General features: G+C 42.6%; 1 protein-coding gene across 4 annotated transcripts in view; it reads right to left on the reverse strand.

Moving 5' to 3' along the window:
• The window catches only part of LOC146812806 (alpha-2-macroglobulin-like protein 1), a 468,691-nt gene that overhangs the window by 234,247 nt on the left and 212,629 nt on the right, over positions 1 to 21,815 (reverse strand). For all 4 annotated transcript variants that reach the window (XM_085619916.1, XM_085619915.1, XM_085619914.1 and 1 more), the window contains exons 15-18: positions 12,937 to 13,086; positions 8,016 to 8,141; positions 4,105 to 4,240; positions 1,407 to 1,506 (exon numbers count right to left, since the gene is read on the reverse strand). In XM_085619916.1, coding sequence (XP_085476042.1) covers positions 1,407 to 1,506; positions 4,105 to 4,240; positions 8,016 to 8,141; positions 12,937 to 13,086 — 512 coding nt within the window. The remainder of the gene's footprint in view (positions 1 to 1,406; positions 1,507 to 4,104; positions 4,241 to 8,015; positions 8,142 to 12,936; positions 13,087 to 21,815) is intronic.

Raw genomic sequence — 21,815 nt, forward strand, 5'->3', positions numbered from 1 at the left:
TGAAGGATCAGATCCCCCTCGTGAAGTGTGGGAGCCCCGGATGCCGCCTCGCCCTTCTTACGAAGAGCCGCTGAAATCTCGCACCCGCCTTCTCGACAAGAAACAAGGTACTGTACTTACGAACTCGACCGCGAGCTCGTATCGGATCCAGGGTCCGCAACGTTCTGTTTTACCTGTCGTCTGCCGCGTGCTTCCCGGTTGCCGCTTCAGCGCGGAGTGCGCTGAGGCCCGCAGTCACCTTTGTGCCCGCATAAGAACTTTCCGTACAAAGAGAACTTTTCCGTATTTATAGAAATTGTGGCCCCACCGTTTCACCGTTACTGGGCCGTGTACTAACTCTGCTGAAACTACATAAAATCTTATTCGTATACAACCTGATTGGTGTCCGTTTGTGGTGCATGCAAGGGGTTTACTGTATGTATAATTACAATTGCTTAACCGTGTACACCTGAGGTTTAGCCTGGACTACTCGCGCCACGCACCTAGAGGGTGAGCAGGGGTTATTCTGAGAAGTCATCCTTCGCCCTGACTAGAGGTAAGGGGTCCCTGCTTGTCGCTGGTACTTACCTGCGCCAACCGGAACCCCCTCATTTCTAACACCTTTGAATTCTAGATAACTCGTAAGGAGGCCATAAGCTTGCTACACTACCATTCTTATGTGCTGGGACATATTAGTGTGACGCGACTGAGGCATTTCATTAGCTCTCACCCATCACATCCCATTCTTATCACACACATCTTCACCTCACATACCTCTCCAAAACCTCATGTAGGCTCTGTCCTGCTGTTGCTCCTAGGCAAGGCAGTAGGGTGCAGTATCACACATGTGCATTGTTGTACTTACAAATACATGATAACAAAATATAGCAAGTATTAAAATGCAATATTTTCTTTACCCTTTACCATTTTTTAGAAAACTTTTTTGCAATTCTGAAAACAATCCTTACAGTCCAACAGTCATTTAAACTATTTGATGCAGACTTTTTGGGAATTATATCAATTTGATTGAACCAGTTGCTCAGCAATCTCAACATTAATTTTGTTGGGTTTCATAGGAATATTGCTGAATGGCTGCATTGAAAGAAAGCAGTGATATTAATGAAAGCAAGGGTTTCTAATCGAACTCTTTTCTGCCTGCTCTTAGCACTATGGACTCTGCTGGTCTCCAGATGGATACTTTCCTATCCTACGGTGGTATAGTCAAGCTGTAGGTCCTGCCCTACAGTTCCCACTCCCCCCTTTAGAACGCCTGGGTCCTCCCCCCACTCTTTACCAGCATAAAAGTAGCCAAAATGTGTTAGAAGCCAACTTTACTGCCCTATGCTACATACCCTCAAGCAGACCACCGGGAGCATGTAAGGGCAGGCAGCAATGACCCTCCAACAAAAAAAAGCAATAAAACTCACCCGATACACTGGAGATCCCAGATCCATGTCTCCGGGAAGTACTGCATCACTTTGTCCTGGATGCTGGGCTCAGGTGCTCTTACATTTTCCATATTTGACCCTGAAGAAATAATAGTAAATTGATAAACTGCAATCATATTGAAGCCTGTTATACCAATATCAGTGTAAAGTAAAAGGATAAAAAAGCCAGCAAATGCTCTGGATTTACACTGTACATTAACATTGATTTTTAGAATTGCCTGGGATATTCTTTATTTCATACGGTGATGCAGTGAGCTAGGAAGGCACAAATGGCTGGTCATTTGTTTATTCCATGCACTGATGCAGTGAGCTAGGAAGGCACAAATGCTTGGGCATGTCTTTATTCCATGTACTGATGCAGTGAGCTAGGAAGGCACAAATGACTGGGCATGTCATTTATTCCATGCAGTGATGCAGTGAGCTAGGAAGGCACAAATGGCTGGACATGTCGTTTGTCAGTGCAGAGATGCAGTAAGCTAGGAATGTAAAAATGTCTGGACATGTCTTTATTCCATGCAGTGATGCAATGAGCTAGGAAGGCACAAATGACTGGGCATGTCCTTTATTCCATGCAGTGATGCAGTGAGCTGGGAATGCACAAATGACTGGGCATGTCCTTTAGTCCATGCAGTGATGCAGTGAGCTAGGAACGCATACATGACTGGGCATGTCCTTTATTACATGCAGTGATGCAGTGAGCTAGGAAGGTACAAATGACTTGGCATGTCTTTATTCCATGCAGTGATGAAGTGAACTAGGAAGACACAAATAGCTGAGCATCCACTTTAGTGATGCAGTGACATAGGAAGGTGCAAATGGCTGGGCACGTTCTTTATCCCATACAGTGATTCAATGACAAAGGAAGGTACAAATGGCTGGGTATCTTCTTTATTCCATACAGTGTTACAGTGATACAGGAAGGTACAAATGGTTGGGCACATTCTTTATTCCATGTAGTGATGCAGTGAGTTAGGAAGGCACAAATGGCGCAGCATGCACTTTATTTCATACAGTGATGCAGTGAGTTAGGAAGGCACAAATGGCTCAGCATGCACTTTATTTCATACAGTGATGCAGTGAGTTAGGAAGGCACAAATGGCTGGGCATGTTCTTTATTCCATGCAGTGATTCAGTGACACAGGAAGGTACCAATGGTTTGGTATGTTCTTTATATGGTGAGGTAGATGATATTTATTCAATGCAGTGATACAGTGGTATAGAGACATAGAAAGTTCCAGGATATTCTTTATTCCATGCAGTGCTACTGTGAGAAATACCAGAAGGATAGGTAGACAGAAAAGTGTGATGATGTTCTTTATTCTAAGCATTGATGCGGTGAGATAAGAGTGTTGAAGTCTCAGTGGATGTTCTTTTTTATTTAAGGATGCTGTGAGAAAGGAAAATTGAAGTGTCATGGGATGTTCGTTTGTTCTGTGCAGTGATACAGTGAACTAGGGAGGGTGAAATAAATGGGTACCTTCTTCATCTACTGAACTGATAGAGTGGGATAGGTGGTTCAAATGGAAGGATGTTCTTCATTCAATGCAGAGATGCTGTGAGATAGGAAGGTTCTTTATTCGATGCAGTGAGATGGGAAGCTTGAAATGTCCGGGATGTTCTTCATTTTGTACCATCATGCAGGGACATGGGTACAAAGGGATAGGGAGATTGTAACACGGAATATCGAACATATGAATATTGTGGTATCCTAATATCGTAGACAAAATATCGAGCAACAAAATATCGAAAAGTAATTGCATATAGAGGAAGTATAGATTTACTATTCCTAACTCCACATCTACAGAACTTGAAGAAATAAATATCTTCAAGATACATACATGTGGAGTTGGGTTTAGACAATCTGCACATTTAGAAATCTTCCCCTTTGATATTCTGTCTACGGTATTAATTTTCCACGACATTCCTGACTTGATATTAAAGCGGCGCACCGGCGGTGGATATCCTTTATCCCATACAGTGATACAGTGGGATAGGTGCAAGGGGATAGCTGAGTGGTTCTTTATCCCATATAGCCATAGGGTTAGAGAGGAGGGTAGAAACTACCAGGGGCCATATAATATAAAGTGTCCCAAGGGCGCACCAGATGTTTGCGCCTACTTTGCTCGCACTTTGGTACTATGTAAGGGTTCGATCTGTCAGTGTGCCCCCCGGCAGCCCTCTGGAGGAGCTAAAGGGGGTCCTATGGACCCCTAGACATACTCGCTGCAGTCACTCACTGCATCCGCCTGTTTGGGGATATCTCACCCCTCTTAAAATTGCAGGCGGGTTGCCGTCTACACAGTGAAGCACAGAGCTGCTGCTTCAAAGCCTCTCCATATTTCACTTGAATGTGCTTCCCACTTCCCCCAGGGCCCGAGTTTGTGGCTGCTCTAGGGACAGCACATTCAATCTAATAGCACATCGCGCACCTTTTCAAAGGTGCGCCCAACGCTATGAAGGAAAATGTGCCGCATTGTATAATGCACCCCCTGGATGTTTGTTTTCTCACAAATTGATACAGTGAGATAGGAAGGTAGAAATGTCCAGGAGGTTCTTTACCCCAGATAGTGATACAGAAATGTGTGAAGGCATAACTGCTGGGCCTCTTCTTTAAGCCTTGGCTGGTATATTGGGCAAGTTACATTATTTGCAATGGGTAACGAGGTACATCTCTTACCTGCCATGGCCGATGACTCCTCCAGCATTGGCTCATCATCAGACATTGAAGGCTCTGACTGATAGAGTCCTGCTGGACCTCCGCAGTTAATGGGTTTTCTTATGTTGGAATTTGAGAAAACTTTTAACCCGGCTTCCTGTTTCCCACAAAATGAAAAGAAGAAGGAAATGTCAGAAAGAACACTTTTAGCTGATGGGGATTTAACGTCACGTACACTGTCGTTTTTCAATGCGACTGGGCTGGTCAATCAAAACCAATAATTCTGCTTCTATTTATGACACAAGACATATGGATAAAGTGGCGGGTATTTACATCCAAAATGAAACTGTAACACTGCATGAGGAACATGATACCAGGGGCCGTATTACATATTGGCATTATTTGCGCCCGGCGCATCTTTGAAAAGGTGCACCGGGCGCAAACAATGCCAATACGCCCCAATATGGTGCATGCGCTACCCTGTGGGCAGCCGCTCCGTGTTTTCACAGTGCAGGCGTTACCTGCCTGCACTTTCAAAGGGGATAAGAGATCCCCTTGCAGGGGGGTGCAGTCAGTGACAGCACCAGCCTGCAAGGGGATGTCTGGGGGGTCCATGGGACCCCCTTTACCCCCTGCAGAGGGCTGCTGTCAGGGGGTGGACTGACAGTGCACCAGCTTTTAAATGACGCATTGTCAGTGCGCCTCCTGAGGGCTTTTTTGCCTCTGCGCCTGCGTCTGTAGGCGCAGAGTCAAAGGAATTCCCTCATTTACATAGGGCACGCCCCGATACAAATGAGGGAACACCCTCTGCTGATAGCGCTGGGGCTTTAAGTGTGCTAGCACAATCGGTATTATAGAAGGGGACGCACAAGCATCTACACCCCCTTCTGTAATACCAAAGTGCCCAGGGGGCACGCAAAGCAGGCGTAAATGCCCGTTGTGCCCCCAGGGCACCTTATGACATACGGCCTCAGAAGGGTAAATCAGAAACCTAATAGTATGCCAGGCAACTAGCATCAGGCTGAGACACAAAATAGTGACATTGGAAAGTGACATCCCTCCAGGTCCGCTGCGTCACATTAGTAACCCATCAACAGACAGCACCATCACCCCAAAGGCACAACATCATCCTGTGCACTTGATAGCAGGTTCTGACATCATCATTTGTTGAACTTGATGTTCAATAGTGACCTGATTCCAGGAACCTAATTAAAGATAGCGTGCTAGAACCTGACATCACATTGTGACATCATACCAGGAACCATAAGCAGAACTAAATTCATTGTACCAACCTACGAATAAGATGATGACATCACTCTAGAAACCTGAAGCTAGATTGCAACATCACAACAGAAACATATCTCAAACTGTGACATCACACAGAAACCTCAAGCTAGATTGTAACAAAACAGCAAAAACGTATATCTAACTGTGACATCACTTGAGGAATTAAACAACATGGCATGAATCTGCCATCTTATTTTTAAACTTAACCCTTATATTTAGCCACGGAAAACTCACACCAGGATCTGATATTAGACCAGGAAACAAATATCAGACTATAATATTAGCCTTTAAACATCAGTTCAGGGACCTGACTTTCATACTAAGACATCACTTGATGTGCCTAACACTACGCAATAAACGAATTCCAGAAACCTGTCATCTTTCCTTGGACTCAACATCAAACTGTGACATCACTACAGAAACCTGACTTTGCTCCAGAGACCTAACAGCTGACTCTGACAACACTTGATGAACTTTACACTATACTGTGAGGTCACTGCAGAAAGTTGACTATGTTCCAAGGACTGAAAATCAGACACTGCCAACACTTGGTGACCTTGTTGTTAGACTGGCATCACTCCAAGAACCAGACTTCTTTCCATTGGTCTGATATTTGCATAGAAACGCTAACATCCTTATCCAGAGTGGGCGGCCATTTGACAACTGTGTGTTGGTAGCATAATGCTTCGTTTGTACCCCATAGCCTTAGGGTTCAGTCATTTAGATTTACAAGAAGGGATTCACATGTTGCCCAATCCTGGTGTCTTACACACCCACAGTTACCCCAGAGGGCACTTACTGAATTGATCTTTACTTTCTGAACCTTAGAGGATAGGAAATGGCTAATCCCTTCCAAAGTGCTGCACTCTATAAGCGCAGTATCTTCTGCTGGTTTAGGTTGTCATGCGCAAAACAGCAAACAGAAGAATCAGCACGGCAATGGTGCCATCAACCATCCATTTTCCAGCCTACTCCTCTGCTTACTGACCTACCAACATCCACATGATGACTCTAACCACCCATCAACCTGTTGCCATCAACATAACTTTCCACCAGCACAACCAAACACCCAGACTTCATCTCTGAAGTCACCCATTTCAACTATACATCCTTTCACTCTCGCATCCCTTGGCCAGCCCAGTCATTCATCACCTACTCATTGATCAACCAATCATGAACCCCTCACCCATCTAGTCAAAAACACACCATCTATACGGCATGCATCTAACTAATCATACGCACACTGATAATAACAACAGGGTTGGTCTGGGTCAAAAACCCTGCCCAGGAACCCAATAAAGTACATCACATTTATAAAACACAATTTGAGGGTTATGACAACTCATTCTTTTAGTAGCACATGGTGTACTTTTAGGCAAATGTATGCAAGAAGTGCACCTTAAAATATATCAGGCCAATATTAGTTTGTGAACTCGAATATAATATTATGGCATACATACAGTGACTATTTGGTTTATCCACTAATGGAATTTTACTAGAAAATAAAGGAATTGGTGCAGTTTAGATGGCATACAGCACTCCTTCAGTTAATTTGAGGTGCCTGTGGGCTTGTGTTAGTGTGGACTTTGTGGGGGGTAAAGTTTCTAAGGGAACAGCACAGCTTCTGCAAACGCTCATCTGCTTCAACTTTTACAGTTGTAACATACTGACCAATAGAAAAATTGATGGCCTAGGCTAGGCCACAATACCAATCAAATTTGGCACAATAAACCAGCGACTCATTTTAAATTTTGCCCCCAAAGAATCTGTATGAATATCCACAAAAAGGAAGCTTAGTCACTTGTGCTTATTATCTGCCAATGTTTGTGCATATTCATTCAACAGTACCAGACTTATTAGCAAATCAAAAACACATTTTCAGTGGCAAGTGAGTATTTGACAAGCCCACAACTTCAAAGTAAGCTAGCCCATCTGCTAACACTCTGGCAAAGTCATATTGCCAGGTGGGCTTGTCTAAACTTGCCTTCAGTTCATGTCTTTAAATGCTATCACATCCATTCCCCTATCAACCTGAATAATTACCACACCCACCTTCACACATACACCATCAATTTCTCAATCTATTCCTGCATCCACAAACAGCCATGTGCAAATGATCCATTTGTCTCTCCATCTATGCATCCATCAACATGTTAAGCCACTCACAATTTCTTGAGTCCACTAGCTCATTAACTGACAAGATAATTCAACCATGAGCCACTCCCTCAACAATACACCTACCATTTTATACAACCGAAAATGTAGCGATCCAGACACATAGCCCCTTAGCCATCGACTAATTGAGGTAAAAAAATCTTCCAAACTCCCCATCAAATTATTTTCATTCAGGCTTCAACTGGCTCACCCAAACTTTAAACTCACTCCTTTTCCAACTTTATAGTTACATAAAAACGTTCACCTATCTAGACAGCCGCAGCCACAATCACCGATCATCCACTCCATCAAATGTATACCCTAAGGCTGCTCCACTGAATTTTCTGTTTAGTTAAACACCAAGCCAGCAGATTGTTTGTCTTCAGAATATTTGTTGGCCAGATTAAGGTGAGCCTACTTCGGTTGCCCTCAATTGATCTCTTTAGCTCATGAGATGGGAACAAATAATTGAAAAGTGTTGAAAGACCTACCTCAAACAGGCTGTGCACATCCACAGAGGGAAGAGAGAACTTATAGTGTGGACACCGGTCTGAGTCCTCCTCTGAGACTTCATGTGGATAACCGCATCGATCCATTGCATAGAAACTGTCATAGATCTGTGAAGACATGAAGGACACAGTGATATGAAGCAAATACTAGAAGGGGTCATAAAAATCAAAGAGCATCAAAAAAAAAAAAATGTTATGTTAGCATTGTTCAACATCATAGGCACATTGGCTCTAGTTGCAGACAGGTGGCACTTCACACAGGAGAAGGGTCTTGAAGAGATTCTACTTGAAATCTTGGAGACGGAATCTCTGAGGTTGAAGGGGCAGAACATTCAGTGGTAAAGTGCAGGCGGAAATTGATTTGAGGGGTTAACTGGTAATTTTTGGACAATTATCCCAAAGAGTCCACACACCTTTCTCTCAAATCCTATAAGTGGGAATGTGCTCTGAACCCAGATCCCATTGAGCAACCATTCGTTGAGTACCCCAGCTGGTTCACAATGATAGAGATTGGTAACAGACACCTTTCTTTGGGTGATGCACCACACCAGAAATCGATTCCTTCTCTTGCTGGAACATCTACTGAATCTTTATAGTAACTGAAGAGAATTTCACATTTTTGAGCTTTTAATATGACACCATAACACTGTAATAACTAATGTTATTTTCAGGTCATTCTCTGTGTTTGCTCCAATTTACATTGATGAATATGAAAGCTTCTAAATTAATTCAGTGGTGCATTACCTAAAGCCTTTTCGTTTTATTTCATTAGACCATTTTCCTGGGATGAGACATGAAAGGTATTTACCTCTTCTAAGAGTAACATAAAATCACCCCCTTTTTTGTATTCAATTTGAGTTATTTACTCTGATATATTTTATAAGTAATACAGCTGCTTAAAAAATAAGGCAAAGCATGATGCACTGTGGCAGTATAAATCTGCTGCTTTTTAGAACAATATCAGCTATAATTGCATTTTGAATTTGAGTTTTTTTCTGTTTTATTGCATGACATATTTACCAGCGATTCTTGTGCAGGTTGAAAATACTTATTTTTACATCTTCAGCTGCATTTAAGTTTTTTAACACTGATGCAGCACAGCAAGGCAGCACACACAATATGAAGATATTCAGAACAAGGTCTCAAATAGATCACTAAATGCCTTTTTTACCACAGCGTATATAGGGTGCAGGAAATAATTCAAGTATTTGAATCTATTGAAGAGACAGTTCTGATGAAGAGCTTAATAAATTGTGGGAAAGCAGCTACACCAGACATTGGATGGTCATACCTGATTTGTTGCAACTCGCTGCAATCTTTCCTGTGTTTGGATCAACATTGTCTTTATTGACACTCATATTCAGGCAATGTTTTACTGCATCATGTATCAAATCTCTCGTCCACTCAAAATATATTTGAATGTACCTGCTACTGTTGTAATGAGTCCTGATAGCTGAAAAATATAAACACTTCTCTACTATGTATGAACTGTGCTAAGGGAACACCAAATTGTGTTTTTATTTCATGGTCAGAGAATTAGAAGTTCAAAGAAAAAATACTTGATTGTTAGAAAGTCTATTGCTGACTGATGTGAGCTGAGCCAATCCCACATTGAAAGATCCCAGAGTGTGGCCACACAATTTCCTTAATGGGAAAGGCACTGCTGCCAGCTGAATTCTCCTTATCCGTCTTCCCCTAAATGTTTTGATCTTGTTTTTGTTGGCCTTAGAACTCTGTGCATCTTACCACTGCTAACCAGTGCTAAAGTGCATGTGCTCACTCCTTAAAACATGGTATCATTGGCTTATCCCCAGTTGGCATATTTAGTTTACTTATAAATCCCTAGTATAGCAGTACCACATGCACCCAGAGCCTGTAAATTAAATGTCACTAGTGGACCTGCAGCACTTATATTGCCACCCACTTATGTAGCTCTTTAAAAATGTCTCAGGCATGCTTGTGCAGTCTGCGAGTGCAGTTTTTAACTGCCATTTCGACCTGGCAAAATAATCCTTTTGCCAGGCCCAAACCTTCCTTTTTTAATACATATAAGGCACCCCTTCGATAAGCCCCAAATAGCCCAATGGGCAGGGTGCAATTTATTTAAAAAGTAGGGCATGTACATTTAAGTTCTACATGTCCTGGTAGTGAAAAACTCTTAAATTAATTTTTTACTACTGCAAGGCATACCTTCCCTATAGGATAACATTGGAATTACCTTATTGCATTTTATAAGTTTAATTTCCAAATAGGAATAGGTCCCAAGATCAAGTTTGGTCTCTCTGGAATCGTAATTTAAAATGCATACCCCCTATAGTTACTGTGAAGCCAGGGCCAGGAAGGTAGGACAAATGTGCACTTCAAAGGCATGCCTCTAGAAACTTCTCCCCACTTCAGTGGCAAAACTGTGTATAAATACTGGGCCTCAGACACCAACTGACATGTGTATACTCTGCCAGGAAGTAGGGCTGCTGTGCTGCTACAAGGACTGGCACTTTGCTGGACAGCTGCTCCAGAGGAACTGCCTCCCTCCTATGCAATGGCAGGCCTGAGACATGTTTAACGTGGTACTTAAGTGGGTGGCCCAATCAGTGATGGAGGCCCACTAGTAGCATTTCATTTATAGGTCCTGGACACATGCAGCAATGATTTACTAGGAACTTAGAAGCAAATTCATGATGCCACTTGGTTATAAACCAATCTAACATGTTTTAAGGGGAGTGCACAAGCACTTTAGCATGGTTTAGCAGTGGTAAAGTGCACAGAGTCCTAAGGTCAACAAAAACAAATTTGGAAAAAATATGAGGAGTGAAGGCAAAATGTTTGGGGATGACCATACCTAAAGGGCTTAGTCCAACAAAACGTGTTTCCTAAATAGTGGATGTTCATTAAAAGATTGTTGTGCCTTTGGTTTAAAAAACCCCAAAAATGAAGCCAAGAAGTGGACTGCTATGTGAAGCCGGGATTGTAGCAATGTTTTGTGCGAACAGAGGAGTCAGCCTCAACACTGAAGATAAACTGTTTGGATATCAGCATGTCTTCAATAAGGACCTCATGGAAATCTTGCATATCCTCTCTCAGCAATTTCTTAGAGAAGCACCGGAGGTGTTACAAGTAATTTTCATGGCAGTAACTTTAGTCCACAAATTTTCCTGCCAACTACGAATTTGCTGTTACTCTGCTTTTGAGGTTGAATCATGGATGATGGTGCTGTTGTATGCTACTATTTTGCCACTGAAACATTCACTGAATCAGACTGGGAGTCTGTCCTATGGAAGAAAAGACCTTGATCTAGAGACTTATATTGTTTTTCAAGGGTCTATCCAGGAATGCTCTAGTTGTTGCTGGTGTTAAAATAAATTCTGTAGAGTGCTCAAAGACCAAGTACCACACCGAGACACACGCAAACATTTAATAAACCCGGGTCTACGGGATTAGGCGTGTGGGCAGGACAATTCACTGCATGTGACTTTAATGAGGATTCCAATGTAGGGCGATAGGGTTACAGGTCAGTAACTTTCCACAAGTAGTGCCCTCATTATGGTTCACCATATTTGTACAGACATACATCAGCAGCAGCATTTTGAGACAGTAGCTTTTTTGGTTGAAATTAAGCCACAGACTATGCCGGTTTTAACCTCGCCTTGGTCTTGCACCCATGCTCAGTTGGACTCTCGTTTCAACTATCAAACCTTTTCTAACAGATTCATGCAAAATAAATTTCCTTCCTATGTAATAAACAGCATACTGTGCTGAACTGAATGGAAGGTTAGTGTGTTTTGGCAGCTACTTTTTTCTTCTGTGCCAGTCTCTGAAAATCATCTCTTTTGTATTTTGGTGCAATGTGCTAACACTAGAACATATGTAGTGGGGACCACACATTGCTTGTGATTCACTGAGAGAATAAGAAAGGGGCTTTTTTACAGCTGGACATCCTGCTTTGCATATCATGGACAATTTAAAGCCATCTGTCCAAGTTGTGTCCTGGGTGGGAAAAATAATAGGTTAACAATAGAACAACTAGCACATCACACTGGTACCAGATCCATCAGCACTGGTACTAGAACACGCTGGCAGTGTACTTCACATATTACTAAGAGATAAACTGTATTTTTAAAGTCTTTTTTATGGTCTGGATTGACAGTGCAGCTGCTGCAAGCAATTAAGTGAGCATCACTAGCGAGGGGCTTTGGCTCCGCCCATATGTTAGGAGCCAGGAGTACATGTTTTGATTGAGTAGAAGTGGGTGCGTTTCCTCAAAAAAGTGCTTGCCCTCCAGCAGCTGTGATCATTTTGTTTATTTATCCAGCTGCCTGAGCTTGAACTTTCAGGGGCACACGCATGACTTTGCAATGCTACTAAATATAATGTCTTAGATAACTGGATAATTTATTGTGTTTTCTCTGGCAGAAGCACAGATGGGAGGAGGGCAGTCATTAACATACATGAATTATTAGGTCTGGCTTGACAGTTAAACTGTCACCTGACCTTTTAATCTTAACCAATATTGCTACAGCTCTTTTCTTTCAAACAAATGATTAGCCATTCCTATGCTATCTGCTTGCAAAGCTCATATTACCATAAAATAGTCTTTTAAAGCCAGACTAATTGGCATTGCCAATGCTTGTTTACTTTTTCCAGCTCTGTCTGCGTACTTTATGCACACCTATGCATGCTGGTTAGAAGGACTAGGCATGCCCCTCGTTCTGTATGCAGAGTCCCCATGAAACAGTGATTTGGGCAAACTGAGTTTGACAACTCATACACGACCCTGGACGATAATAATTCCTGGCCACTGCTCAACATGGTCAAATTTGGAATCACAATTTTGCAGGGGAAAAGCTGGGATTCTGGGGCACCACCCTCTTCTAAACAGCAATACAATAATAATACAATCACTCACCGTCTTGTTGGAGAGCTCTGCCTCCGGCCTCCTAAGCAGAACACTGTTATCCACGGCTCGCAGTGCGCAGAAGGAATTCGGCGCGGCCTTTAGACTAACAGTCACATCTGAGCCTGGCAGGCTCTCGTGCTCCGAAAAGTGCAACTCCACCTGTCAAGGCACTATGTATCACTATAACATCAAAGAAGGTGGAGGGACAAAGAAAGGAGAGAAAAATAGGGTAGAAGGAAAGAGGAATGAAGAGGGAGAAGAGGGGATTACCAGTAGAAAAAAGGGTAAAAAAAAAGAGGAGAGACCGAGAGTATCATAGAGAGAGAGAAAATGAGAAAGTGAATGATGGCAGATGGCAGGAGAACAAGGATAAAATGAGGGAACTCACAGACATGGACACAGTAACTAAAAGGACATAACAAGATACATATGAAATGAGATGGTAGATGATACTATAAGAGAAGAGTCTAACAAGGAAAACAAGAAAGAGAAAACATGTAGAAACGGGGTAGAGAAAACAAAAGCAGAGAAAAGGAGAAAGAAATGAACTTCACAAAGGAAACAATTACAAAGAGATGTTAAGACACAAAGAAACAAATGTTACAATGTGAGAAAGATAATGAAGATAATGAAATAAATGTGAAAAAATGATAGAAATATAGGAAGAAAGAAGCAAGAATCACAATGAAAGAAACAATATCAAAAAGACAGAAAAAATCAAAAGAAGGAAGTAACTATAATGATGTAGAAAACTCAGACAAGGAAGACTTAGTAATAATATTTATTCAGGATATCCATTACAACACACCAGCTGGAGCGGCGGGGAGCAACGCAGCCAGTCAGGTAAGCAGGGCATCTCAACTGTCAATCCAAACTGTCAAACAGTAGAATATCAGCTGGCATTCTAGAATGCCAGCTGATGTCATGGCAGGGTAGCGCGAGGGCAGGGGACGCGCGTGGAGGGGACGGGAGCCTGCAAGGGACAAGCTGCCAGATGAATCTATTACAGAGCAACACAACACATCTCCTTCCCAACAGGAGAGAAGAAAAACAGGTTGTGCATAAGGAAAGCATAATGATATGATAAACCAAACAGCATGGTTATTCACATACAAAGTCTTTGAACTTGCTAGGCATAACCACAGTGCGTCCTCATCTACTGGTAGTGTTTCCCTCTAGACCAGGCTCTGAATCCTGTTCTTCCTCAGACTGTCCAGAACTGTCAGCACTAGGGGAATCAACAGAACACTGCTGCTGAAAACTCTGTTTTTCCCCTATAGATTCTATTTGATCGTGGCTGGAGAGAGCATTGTCTGCTGCGGTTTGGGTATGCCCCTGTTTACTACTCTCTTCTCCCTCTTTCTCCAACCCATCATCAAACAACCAATCAAAGTTCATCTACTCGTCATAATCTATACCTAGATCCTTCTTGGCTAGTCTGTCTGTTTCAAGGTCTTCCACTCTTTCACTTTCCCTAAAGTCTTTCCTCTCATGTGTAGATAATGCGGATGCATGCCACACTTTTCCATCGCTGAGAAGGGCAGAATTACAAAAAACCTTTTCAACAACTAATGGCTGAGTAAATCTGTTTCTCAATGAGTCCACTTCTTTTTACCCGTACTGTATCTCCTTCTTTGATAGTAAGAGGTTTACACCCATGTCTAATGTCAAAACGTCTTTTGCATTCTTTTTGTGCCTTTTGTACGTTCTTCCTGACCAATTCCACAGACCATTCTGCTTTTCTAGTTGTCTTGAGCCAACCCACATTATCTTTGGATAGTGGTGTTCTACCTCTCATCCTTTCGAATGAGCTTACACCTGTGCTCTCCCCTGGTGTTATTCTGTATGCCCAAATCATTTTTTTAACTTCCATTTTCCAACATAACCCATTGTTGTTGGCTAATTGTATGGTGCCTTTGATTACTCTGTTAAATCTTTCCACTGCTCCGTTGCCTGCGGGGTGATATACGGAAGCGGTTTTGTGAGTAATCCCATTTCTATCTGTGAACTTTTTGAAGACTATAGATGTAAATTGTCTGCCATTGTCACTGACAGTTGTTTTGGGTATCCCTTCTCTCGTGAAAACACTGTCGAGAAACTTGACAATGTCATTTGCCTCGACTCTGTGAAATACCTTGATCTCCGGCCATTTTGAAAAATGGTCCACCAGAACCACAACATACACTTGTTCCCCTTGGTACCGTAAAGGGCCCATTACATCTATGCCCACTCTTTCCCAAGTAATACAACGACAGGAGTAAACCCATATACCACGTTGAGAAGTGGGTAGGTATGCTAAAAGAAACAACAGTATCTCAACTGGTGTGATTCAAGTACGACAGTTTAGACAGGCATGTAAAATACATTGCAATGAGGAAAAAGAGAGACTCTTGGAGACAAAATTTAGATTTAGAAGGTGCACTAGGCATCATATATTTGAAGTAAAGTAGGGTACAGTTGTATCAGCACTGTAAGCATGGACTTGCAAATAAACAACCCGAAGTTGACCTTGGTGCTAAGTGTGTAAGTGAGTGAACAAGTGGCGACGCAAGTGACAAAGTGCATTCAGCGGAAGAGGCGCAAGGTGAGATTGGTGACTCGATATATACAGTGAATCTTGGTGGTTCTGATAGTACTTAGATACATTTAGAATTCAAGATAATCATTAGAGGGAACCACAGCGGATAATGTGCTATTGTTTGCGCTGAGTGGTCGACGACATTTCGATCCTCTAACTCAGGATCATCTTCAGGACCGGGTTGATAGATTGGGCGGTGCTGTACAAAAGAGGAGGGGGAGGGGGAAATTAGCAAGGAGGAAGGGATAGGAGTATCGCGTGCTGCTCCGCAGTGGGCAAGTGAAGAGGAAGAGGAAGGTGAGGTGGTGGGCGGGAGGAAACAGAGAGAAATTTAAGTAACAATGATGAGGATGTGAAGGAGGGATGAGCGCATGGAAGGGATGAAGCAAAGAAAGGGGAAGAAGCGGGGAGGTGAGAGCGAGGTGGAAGGAAGAGAAGCGGGGAGCACTGCCTGGAAGATGGATGGTCCTGCTGGCAGGCGGCAGTAATTCAAGTGGTGAAAGGAATGTCTCAAGCAACACATAAGTGGTAAAGAAATTACCTGATGGAACGCGCAGGGGCGCGTGTTGTGGATGGGACAATTAAAGAAGTCGGGGCATCAATCAATGTGGACCGTGGTAGGTGTCGAGCGAGGCTGGAAGAAAGGAGAGAACACGGCCGGTAAACATGGAACCAAGGGGCAGTGAGGCCGAGGCAGTTGAGGGGTACGGAGAGTGGGCAGGGTGAAGGAACAGAGATTACCTGCGGTTGCACGCCCGAAGTGCGTGAAAGGGAGCCGGAAGCAAGCCGGCGGTTCAGCCAGTAACTAGGGCAGTGAATGAGAGGCTCAGTCAACGACGGACCGCGTTTCGGTCACGGTGAAAGGAGCTGAGGAAGAAAGGAGTATACAAGTCTGGGTGTGCTGTGGGGGTGCGGAAGACTAGGAGACGGGAGGGAGAGCGGGGGACAGGACTTACTTGGTGTTGCTGAATAAATCAGAACGTGCGGGAGTATCAATTTGGGCGACTTCCCGTTGCAGTCAAGGCAAGCAAATGGTTGAAAGGAGAGCGGTGGTAGTTGAAAGCGAAAGTCCGGTCATGTGATCCCGGGCTGCTGACGCGATACTAGAGGCTCTGTGATAGGCTGAGCCGTGTGGGAGGGAATGGGAACCGGAAAGGGAGCGGGAAAGGGGAGAGGGGAAGAAAAAAACACTAGACTGCATGACAGGACGTAGCAATTATTACAGACAGTGTCGTCACAGTTGGTATTAAAAACTCGATGTTGAGGTACAGAAGCACAAAACGATTATTCAATGCAGTACAGATACCAAATGTGGCGGTGGCAGTCTTAGTGAAAATAATGGTCGCAATAATTGTTAGAAGGCACAACCATACAGGGAAGAAGGACTACGAATCTAATGGTGGAGCAGAATAAACATCATGAACCATTCGGAGTGAAATTACCTTGAAAGGGGGAGACTGCATGTGTCATGTAGGCAATCATAGTAAAAGGTGTAATCACAATTCTTTTATCAAAAATAAACAAATTAAAGCGAAATAACCCAAACATTTCGGATCAATAAATGACAATTCTATTCAGCACAGGGACCTTGGTCCCTAGGTCCCTGTGCTGAATAGAATTGTCATGTATTGATCCGAAATGTTTGGGTCATTTCACTTCAATACATGACAATTCTATTCAGCACAGGGACCTTGGTCCCTGTGCTGAATAGAATTCTCATGTATTGATCCGAAATGTTTGGGTTATTTCACTTTAATTTGTTTATTTTTGATAAAAGAATTGTGATTACACCTTTTACTATGATTGCCTACATGACACATGCAGTCTCCCCCTTTCAAGGTTATGTCACTTCGAATGGTTCGTGATGTTTATTCTGCTCCACCATTAGATTCGTAGTCCTTCTTCCCCGTATGGTTGTGCCTTCTAACAATTATTGCGACCATTATTTTCACTAAGACTGTCTTACTTGAATCACACCAGTTGAGATACTGTTGTTTCTTTTAGCACTCTCTCCCAAGGCATCCCCGGGCAGGGCAACGGATGCAAAGGTGGCTTCAGAGTAACTTGAGACTTGTCAGAATTTTCGCATGGGACACAGTCCCTAACTTTTCCCTCAATTTCTAAGTTACAACCTGGCCACCAGTACCAACATTTTATTCTTTGTTTTGCCCCTCATGGCATATTTCCAGAATTCTGCCTCTTAGTGTTTCTGGGGGTATTACTTTCCCTTGTCTCAATATGAGTTCCCCTTTCACAGATAATTCATTCCTGAGTTCCCAGTATGGTCTCAACTCTTTTCTGACATGCTTTTTGCTTGGCCAACCATTAACAATAAGTTTGTTTACTTCCTGTCGCACCTCGTCATGTTCATATTCCCTCATCCATACATCTCTATGAATGCTTGGGAACTCTTCACTTATGTTCGGTACACAGAATTCATCCGCCTTGCACTCCTCCACACCACTCCCAGGTAAGGATAAACGGCTGAGAAAGTCCGCCACCATATTTCTAGCACCTGGCAGATATTGCACATCGTAGTTGTAGTCTAGTAGCCTGTCTGATAAACATGCCAACCTAGGAGAAGCATTATACAACCCCTTAACTGTTAGTACCTTTGTGAGTGGTTTGTGGTCACACCGCAAAGTTACCCTTTTTCCCCAAATATATTGGCGGAAATGCTCCAAACCCCACAGGCACACCAATGCCTCGTGCTTAATCACCGATTATTTTTTCTCAGTGGGGATGAGTGAACGTGATGCAAAGGCAATTGTTACTTCATCACCTGTTACTCCGATCTGCGTGAGCACAGCTCCTATTCCCCTGCCACTTGCATCCATAGTGACCACGCTCTTGAGACTCGGGTCAAAGCCTTGTAGTGGTGGAGCATCGCAAATTCCACGTTTGAGAGCTACAAACTCCTTGTTGCAGCGCGCTGACCATTCAAACTTGTTTTTACATTTCAGTAATTGTCTAATGTCATATGTCTTTGTCAAAAAATTCCTTACAAACTTTGAATTGAATTCTACTAGCCCTAAGAAAGATCTCAGTTCCTCTCTTGTTTGTGGTACTGGTGCATCCTTAATGGCATTAACTAATTCCTTCTTTTGATTTAATGTCCCAGGTATGTTACTTTCTTCTCCGCAAACCTGCACCTAGCATACTCTGCTATCAAACCACACCTTTCCAGTGTTTTGAGTACTTGTGTTAACTTCTGTTCATGGTCAGCTTGGTTTTTCCCCAATACTAGGATGTCATCTTGGAAGATGAGCACATTTTTTACATCTTTAAAAATCTCATGCATGAGTCTTTGAAATAATGCTGCTGCAGATGCCAGCCCAAAAGGTACTCTCCTAAACCTATAACACCTGAACGGTAATATGAAAGTGAAGAGGCACCTGCTGTCCGGATGTAAAGGAACCTGGTGGTATGCTGCGGTTATGTCAATTGTTGAGAATACCTTCATATCTTTTGTCAAGAACAGCTTTTCATTTATTTTCGGCAGAGGGTACTGGTCTATTAGAATGCTTTTGTTTAGATCGCGTAAGTCTATGCATAATCTTAACTTGCCATTGGGCTTGCGGGCGAACACCAAGGGTGCCACCCATTCTGATGATTCCATGGGCTCAATGATGCCCGTCTCAAATAGCACACCTAGCTGTGCCTTGACCTCCTCTCTTAAAGTGAACAGTATGTGTCGGACATTATGTATACATGGCACAGCATCTTCTTTCAGTTTTATTATGTGTTGAAACCCTTTCAACTTTCCGATGGTGCCGTTGAAAACTTTTGGGAACCTGTTTACAATAGCTGAACGAAGTACTTTATCCTCCAGTGTCAATAATAAAGGTTCTGCACTTTTGGGATTTAGTGTTATACCCAACTTTCCTTGGTCCTTCCACCACAATACAGATGGTCCTTTAGCTGAGACGTATAATTTACTGGTGGTTTCCCTGTCCTTGAATTCAAATCTCAATTCTCTATAACCCACTAGCTCTATGGGTTCTCCTGTAAATGTTTTCAATGTGATGTCCTGAGATTCCATTCTTTGCCCTAGAGCGTTCTGAAATCTCTCTCTCCATACCTTTCGGTTGACTATAGTACAGGGTGAGCCTGAATCCGCTACAATTTCAATGCTCACTCCTCCAATAGCAACTTTACATGTGGGTTTCTCGTTTTATCTTTCTCTTTTCCTTGATTCTCAGATTCCTCATTTACATTGAGTACACACAGGTTATAATCTGACCCGTCAGAGGAATCCTCATCATACTCTGTGTTTCCCTCAACCAACCTGACTCTTGCACTCACTTTTCTGTGACACACTTTCTGAAAATACCCCACTATGCCACATTAGCTACATTTGACACTTCGTGCAGGACATTTCCAGTCATTTGCCAAATGTCGGTGGCTTCCGCATCGGTAAACTTTTCGCTGCGCCATTTCCTTTTCTCCTCCTTTCTGATCATACCCAGCACTTTTTCTGCTTTTGCTCCTACTTTTATCTGTGTGCCTAATCTTGTTTCCACTTATTTTAGCCACCACATTTGGTTCCTCTTCCTTAGTTTTACTCTCATTTATTATTGCCTTGGCACATCTACCTGTTAATTCGGAACGCTTCACTATTTCAATTACATCGTTAAGTGGTTTTTCACCTTTTGCCCATAGCGCATCTTGAATATTTGGGTTTGATGCACACATAACAATTTGTTCTCTAATTAAGTCATCATGCAGTTCCCCAAATTTGCATGTTAGCACCAAGTTTTTAAGTATAGCAACGTAGTCTTCTATACTCTCATCTTTTCCTTGTTTGCGATGGTAAAATTTATACTGGTTCACTGCAACACAGACGGTAGGCTTATAACTGTTTAAGTCCTCCAATGCATTTGCAAACACATCACCTTGTTCACCTTCCCGTACCTTCTTATTACTTTTATTGTACACCTTTAGCCCACCAGCCCCCAAACAATGCAACAATATTTTCTTTTTTTCCTCTGGTTTTAGTGGTTCATGCTCATCGTCAGATGTCGAAATGTAATTGTTAAAATACTACTGCCATTCTTCCTATTTCAATGGCGGCTCTCCAGAAACAGCTAAAAACACTTGTGGTGGTGACAAGTTATATTTTTTACTATTAGCCATCTTTTATTCTTATTATCTATCTCTTTTTTTTGTTGATAGTGCAAAGTGTTTATCATAAATGAGATTGACGGTCTATGATTTGCCTCCTTGTCTGTTAATTTGTCAGTTTCCTCTCACATTTAAATACTGAAATACTCAATCCCACAATTCTAACTTGTTGTCTTAATTGTTTATTGTCTTGCCTGTTGAATCCGCTGACCAACGTGTTCACTCGTGCCTCGGTACAGTGCTTCCTTTTTCTTTCATTAAAATTCACACGCCGCTTCCACTGTTGTCACTTTTCCAAAATGGAGGCACGTAAGTGCGCTCAATCTCATTTAAAACTATACAGCTGACATAAACTTCTTTCAATATGGCTTCCACGCAGCGCGCTGACGTCAGCACACCACGCTAGCCTGCACTGCGTCACAGTCTTTTGTAGAGCTCCCCTCACGATTCACTTCATGCGGCTCTGACTCACTTCATTCATGTATCTCCACACCAACTTCGTTCTCAATTCATTACCGTTGGTCAGTTTCACTCACCGCAATGCTTCTTTTTATTTCCACTTTACTTTGTGTTTCAGACTTTGTTTCTCTCTGTATTTCTTTTCTTTTTTTTTCTTCCTGTCCTGATGCACTCCTCCTTATTATTGATACGAATATCCTTCTCCTTACTTTATTTCATATCCTTGTTTCGCTCCTGACAGGACATTTCCATTACAAATTTCACTTTTCCTTCTATCTCCGTGTGGATTCCTCGGTGTGTTGTGTTCCTCACCTCGCCGCCATTATAATGATGTAGAAAACTCAGGCAAGGAAGACTTAGTAATACTATTTATTCAGGATATCCGTTACAACATACCAGCTGGAGCGGCGGGGAGCATTGCAGCCGGTCAGGTAAGCAGGGCATCTCAACTGTCAATCCAAACTGTCAAACGGTAGAATATCAGCTGGCATTCTAGAATGCCAGCTGATGTCATAGCAGGGTAGCGCAAGGGCAGGGGATGCGCGTGGAGCGGACGGGAGCCTGCAAGGGACAAGCTGCCAGATGAATCTATTACAGAGCAACACAACAGTAACAAAGAAATAATGAGGATGAGTGAGAGAAAAAATAAAGCTCAACAAGTAAAGGAGGAAATAAAATAAAAGAATACGGGAATGAAATAGTAAAAAGTAAAGACATAAAAAAGAAG

This window comes from Triturus cristatus, chromosome 7 (genome assembly GCF_964204655.1).
Source record: "Triturus cristatus chromosome 7, aTriCri1.1, whole genome shotgun sequence".
NCBI lineage: Eukaryota > Metazoa > Chordata > Amphibia > Caudata > Salamandridae > Triturus > Triturus cristatus.